Here is a 6,174-nt window from a genome sequence, read left to right as displayed (position 1 = left end):
CCCTACCAGTAACAGTTTGGTGTATTTATTCAGTGACTAGTCTTTAGTGTTTGAATATTCCTCATGCCCTGCACTGTCAGATCATTTAGGAATTATTGTTTTATTCAAATTTATATTTGCATTTTGAAGTAAGTTTTGCTGTCAAGCACGTAAAAGGAGTCTGCAATTTAGGCCAGATGAAAACTAAAGAATCCATTCTCTATATATTAAAGCTGTTACTGCAATGGTAAGAACACTCGGCAGAGACCCTTAAATTTTGGTACTAATAGGCAAGTGAGGTTAGTAGTATCTCCAGTCATCTGTGGTTGATTATTTATGCTCGGCAAGATCTTGTACATATATTTGAATAATCTTCCATTGCCTTTGCCAGATAAAAACTTGATACGGCAGTTTCCTGTTAGGAGACCACATAAGAATTTTTTTTTATATTGTAAAATGACAGATGTACGCGCACTCGTTTACCAATAAAGTACACGAGTATTTACAGTGATAAATAAAAATAAAGTGTACTTAAATAATTAAAAGTTTATTTTCAGTCATATATATAAATTGTCACTATTAAAATTATGAAATAAAAAAATTTTGGTCAAATCCACATGTGATTAAAAAACAAACCAATATATAGTACCCAATGACAATACATGGCTTGAAGTCTCGATAATAGTCAGGCCTTGTTACCAATGTATTTAGAATACTTTAAAGTCTTGTTTAAAACCTAAAAAAATGTTACACCTCAAAGAATACAGATTTAAAAGTTACTTTGGAAAGTAATTATTTTAAAAGAGCAAAGCTTTTTCCTAATACAACTGTTGCCATAATATGCCTTGAATACTGTGAAAATTCTCTACATCATTTGTTTGTTTACTAAAATTTTGTATCAATTTAGAAATTATATTTATAAGCCGGCAAGGATATATTCCCCCAACTGTAAACATTAAAGAGGGTTAATAATAAGCAGTCAACAGAAATCCCACAGGTGTTGCAACCAACACCGTAGACTAAAGGAAAACTGATGCAAACATTACTTTGAAGTCTTGCAGAAATACTGTATCAGGCCAAAACACTAAAATAAAGGACAGCAGCACCAAATAAATCCACATTAAAGAGATCTGTGAATCTCAAGAATTAGTTTTATACTTGAAAGATTGTACTGTACAGTACTCCCTATCTACAATTAAAATCATTACTGGTCCAATAAATAATGTCAATAGAGGAATTAAGTACATATAAAAGATATTTTAAATACTATAAACCACTTCAGAATTACCTAGCACCTTTAATCACACCATGCATCCATTCAATTACGACAAAATTGAGCTAGTCTCGTGCCGATGGCAATATACAGAATCATTCCCAGCAGCATTGCGGCACAACTGTCCATTCTTGCAGGACGCAGCACACAACTTCTTGGGTGTCATACTTCGAGATGGAGTTCCACTGTTCAGGAAAACAATTGTAAAAGTAACAAATTGGATAAAAATAAACATTGTGTACACAGGCAAAATTAATTTTGAAATTGTACTGCCAAAAGCCCGGGAATAGGGTAAACTACACAAAAATCTTGTTGGATGGGAGGAGATCCCAGATACTCCTAAGAAAGTAGTTAGAGGTAAGTACTGTTAGGAAAAATAAAAATTACTTAAAATTTGTGATTTTACAGTATTGTTCACAGAGTCAAGCAAGACTTATTTCAATGGAAAAACTATCCATCCATTAAGAAATTATTTGCACAATAGCTGATTGATTTTCCTCTATAAAGAAAAATCTGTCCTTGAAAAAATTGTAAATTTTATTGTTGCCAATAAAATTCTCTTTAGTTGGGTGATATAAGAAGAAAAAGACACATCAAACTGGACTTTTCAAGGCATCACATACCTCTCCCAAGCCTATTTGGAACATGTGCAGTGTGAATTGGTGTCTGGTCCATTTCAGGTTCATGATGCATACCAATTCAGGCTGCCTAAAACTTAAAAGTCCTCCTCTAATACTAGTAGGTATTCTCATTATCTTAAATAATCTTATTAATTACTGCCCATAAAGGTTAACCTTTCAGAAGCTCTGATGCATCCCATTCCCTCTTAAACCTAGTGTCCTACTAGTACCCATAGGAAACCTGTTATGAACTCTGATAATGCTAAGGTGTCAAGTATTAACAACCAAGTTTTAAAATTCATAATGGAAAAATTATAATTGTGGGAAAAGGATTCAAACCTACATACTTCTAATGATAAAATATTCGATTCAGTATTGGCAAGCAATTAAATACCCCAACCACATAGAAATAAAGGCTACTTCAGCTTTTCGGTAACAATCATGCTAGAAGGAAGGTTATTATTAAAAAGAATGACATGGAAAGAGTACCTGCGAGAGGAAGAGGGCGTGTCTCTCATTGGAGTGCTTCTGCGAGAGCTGCTGCGCAAAGAAAAGCTGCTGCTGTGTAAAGGAGGCCGAGAACTTTCCAGCTGCTCGAGGAGGTGTCGGCGAACAGAAGATATCGTTTTATCCTGGAGGAAATGGAAGTATAAACAATATTTTTTATACAGTATATGCAAAGGATTACTTTTTGTAAAATTTAACTTATAATGTATAGTTATCAATAAGACGACAAGACAACTGTTAAAATTCTTATATATAAAGTGATTGTAAAGTTACAACAGAGAAAAATGCCCCAAAAAATTAACTATCATACAATAACCACTCAACTAAAAACCCAAAATATAAAGTTTATGGTATTTACCTTCCCAGCTTTTGCCAATATATTTCTGCGGTTAAGAAAGCTGAATAGTTTCCAAGAACTTTCCCGTTAAATACTTAAAATGTGAAATCCAATACAACCAGATTATCAAAGAAATACCTTTCCCCTACTCTAGGGCTAGTTTATCAATGTGCAAAGCACAAACTCAGTGTGTATAGGAGAGACTTGCATGTTCAGGATCATAGGAAATTGCAACAGCACCTCGATAGCCGACCGTCGCCTGCTACGAGTGACGTCATACGACAGTAGAACCATCCTTTCGGTTATCGCATCATACTTACGTCATGACCAATTCTCAACCACCTTTCACGTTTTGTCGCTGCTGCTGTATCTTCAAAATTTCTGGTTGTGTATTTTTATCACTTTCAAGAACTATATTAAGCACTCAATTAAAGGCCTCCCTTTCGTGCCTTAGTTAACAAACAATATTTCTTTGGTAATCAAGTCTTATTACATTCCCTGTGTGGTCCTTACAGACCACACAGCACCTCCACAAAAACCAGTTTTTCCTCTGTCAAAACTACTCTGATAAAGTATTGTATTAACATGTCAAATTTCTATACTCAAAACGGCTATCCTAACCCTGCATCAATAGTTTCTGGTTCCACATTTTTAAGTGATCTTAGGATTAATATATACATACGTATACCAAGGCACTTCCCCCAATTTTGAGGGGTAGCCGACATCAACAAATGAAACAAAACAAAAAGGGGACCTTTACTCTCTACATTCCTCCCAGCCTGACAAGGGACTCAACCGAGTTCAGCTGGTACTGCTAGGGTGCCACAGCCCACCCTCCCCCGTTATCTACCACAGATGAAGCTTCATAATGCTGAATCCCCTACTGCTGCTACCTACGCGGTCATCTAAGGCACTGGAGGAAGCAGCAGGGCCTACCGAAACTGCGTCACAATCGCTCGCCATTCATTCCTATTTCTAGCACGCTCTCTTGCCTCTCTCACATCTATCCTCCTATCACCCAGTGCTTTCTTCACTCCATCCATCCACCCAAACCTTGGCCTTCCTCTTGTACTAATCCCATCAACTCTTCCATTCATCACCTTCTTTAGCAGACAGCCATTTTCCATTCTCTCAACATGGCCAAACCACCTCAACACATTCATATCCACTCTAGCTGCTAACTCATTTCTTACACCCGTTCTCACCCTCACCACTTCGTTCCTAACCCTATCTACTCGAGATACACCAGCCATACTCCTTAGACACTTCATCTCAAACACATTCAATTTCTGTCTCTCCATCACTTAGGATTAATGGATAATTTATATTACGAATTCTTAAATATCTATTAAAAGATGCAGAGTCAGATATAGAATCAAAGAATCTTATCGATTAGAGCTTAAAGATATACCACAAATCTTGTATTCAATTTTTACTTGTAATACCATGAAGAATCTTTATTACCATGGAAGTCTCAACAGGAGTGCTTCATAGAACATACACTGATACTAATATAAATATTTGAGCATAGCACAAACTATCATTGATGAACTAAAGTTCAACCTTGCAGCAAATATTTTTTATTGAACAGGGTGACTAAAGTACCTTTTTATAGTTTATTTATGAAAGATTATTTTAATTTTACTGATCTTGAGATATTTTATATTCATTATTCCTTACTTCTTATAAAGTGCTTTCCTTATTTCCTTTCGTGACTAGGCTATCTTTCCCAGCTGGACCCCTTGAGCTTATAGCATCCTGCTTTTCCGACTACGGTTGAAGCTTAGCTAGTAATAATATGAAATTACAGGCATCTAAAAACAAAACTTACTCTCTCTGAAGATTCCAACTGAACTTTAGAGCTGTTACTCTGACTGCCTAGAAGTGAGGCAACGCCATCTTTGTTTGCTATTGGCGACTCTAATTTACTCTTCTCCATACTGCTAAAGAGGCTGTTACCAAGGATCCTGTAAATGAAGATGAATTTATTTTCCCTGTAATTTACGTAGCCATTGAAACGAGAGAAGCAGCCAATTATAAAAATATAGAACAAGCTGTATCGTAATGCTATAAACGTAACGTCATACAAGTTTGTGTGCTATTCACCCTATGGGGTTAAATGGGAACTACAGAATGTCCTCAACATACAAAATTACTGTTATAGGCTCCACAAAGCTGTTTGCAAGTCAAATTTTGTTAAATTTTGGCCTAGGGTAGGCAGGCCTTCCCATGCCCAATATTTCCAGCTCCAAAAAATCAGAAAATAGTCCCGTTTCATATGAAATAAAGATCAGGTTATTACAAATGTTTTTATTACTATTAAATGATATAACATTGTTTTATTACATTTTTTTCTTTATCACAGAATAAGAACTTTTGATACAATATCCGAGATTTATGATTTCAGTCGAATTTAATTGTATTTTTTAAGGTTTGCAAGTTGAGGACCTTCTGTGGACCGATTCCAATAAATTGGTCCCGTATACATCTTGCTATGTACAGGACTCAACATTGAAAACTACAAAAATATAAAATTCTTCTATTCATCTTGAGGGAAATTTACTCACCGCTTCCTTAGAAATCCATCGTGATTTTCTTTTGGGATGAACGTGAGTGGTTCCTCTTCGTCGCTCGAATAATCAGCATTGCTCGTATTAGAAGAGAGACTGCCATTACTCTGGTTACTTGGGGGTGTACTAGTAACGATTCTAAAAGAAAATCGGATAACTGTAATTCCAAAACTGGCCACTTGAAACACTCAAATACTTATATATCTTAATAGAGTAATGAATTTTTTTTCTGAAATCTCAAGACTGCTATATCATGAATGGTTGCCTCAATCTATCTAGTCTTGGAGATTAGAAACTTCTCAATATGACTGTCTACCATTAGGAAGTAATTAACTGTACAGAAAAGAAATAGGATGATTAGTGATTTGATTACTCACTTCATACTAGAATGAAGATCATTTACACACAAGCTTCCATTGATTGAGGTTATAGAATTTGAAGGAGAACCCTTTAGCTCGTATTTCAGACAATGTAAAACCGCATCTTTGATGGAGGACTGTCCTTTCCTTTGTTGGCAGAATCCAGCAAGAAGAGAGGCCAGCAGGTTAACTGGAGAAATAAAAATATAAAAGAAAGGTGTTTTTGCAAAAGCACAAAGTAAAAAATAGAAAATATTTCAATCCGCTATAATCAAAGGCAAATAATTTAATCAATCCTTACTTAACACACACATAGCCAGAACCGTAGTCAGCGTAGAGAACTGCAAACTGCTCTCATGTTTTATTTCTGCCAAGGCATTCAGAGGAACCAACACAACTAGCACAACGCGAGTCAAATACGGTACCTGCAAAAGAAATCGTGCATATAAAGGATATCAAACCAACCTCATACTCTTAATTTCTAATCTGAAATTCAAAATAAAACTTCACACTTGACTTTTTCAAAGCA

The 6,174-nt window shown here is 35.6% G+C and overlaps 2 protein-coding genes across 2 annotated transcripts in view; both read right to left on the bottom strand.

Annotated features, from left to right (window-relative positions):
- Nucleotides 1-6,174, bottom strand: part of LOC137658792 (pre-mRNA-splicing factor CWC25 homolog) — a 585,361-nt gene that overhangs the window by 550,695 nt on the left and 28,492 nt on the right. The gene's annotated exons all lie outside the window — the stretch shown is intronic.
- The window catches only part of LOC137658783 (protein brambleberry-like), a 32,736-nt gene continuing 27,069 nt past the window's right edge, over nucleotides 508-6,174 (bottom strand). Inside the window, exons 8-13 of the mRNA XM_068393809.1 lie at nucleotides 5,947-6,070; nucleotides 5,664-5,835; nucleotides 5,284-5,424; nucleotides 4,548-4,683; nucleotides 2,362-2,504; nucleotides 508-1,437 (exon numbers count right to left, since the gene is read on the bottom strand). Of these exons, the coding sequence (XP_068249910.1) occupies nucleotides 1,302-1,437; nucleotides 2,362-2,504; nucleotides 4,548-4,683; nucleotides 5,284-5,424; nucleotides 5,664-5,835; nucleotides 5,947-6,070 (852 nt within the window). The 3' untranslated portion in view covers nucleotides 508-1,301. The remainder of the gene's footprint in view (nucleotides 1,438-2,361; nucleotides 2,505-4,547; nucleotides 4,684-5,283; nucleotides 5,425-5,663; nucleotides 5,836-5,946; nucleotides 6,071-6,174) is intronic.

The sequence above is a fragment of the Palaemon carinicauda genome, chromosome 19 (genome assembly GCF_036898095.1).
Source record: "Palaemon carinicauda isolate YSFRI2023 chromosome 19, ASM3689809v2, whole genome shotgun sequence".
Lineage (NCBI taxonomy): Eukaryota > Metazoa > Arthropoda > Malacostraca > Decapoda > Palaemonidae > Palaemon > Palaemon carinicauda.
This window is presented reverse-complemented; position numbering and strand designations above follow the sequence as displayed.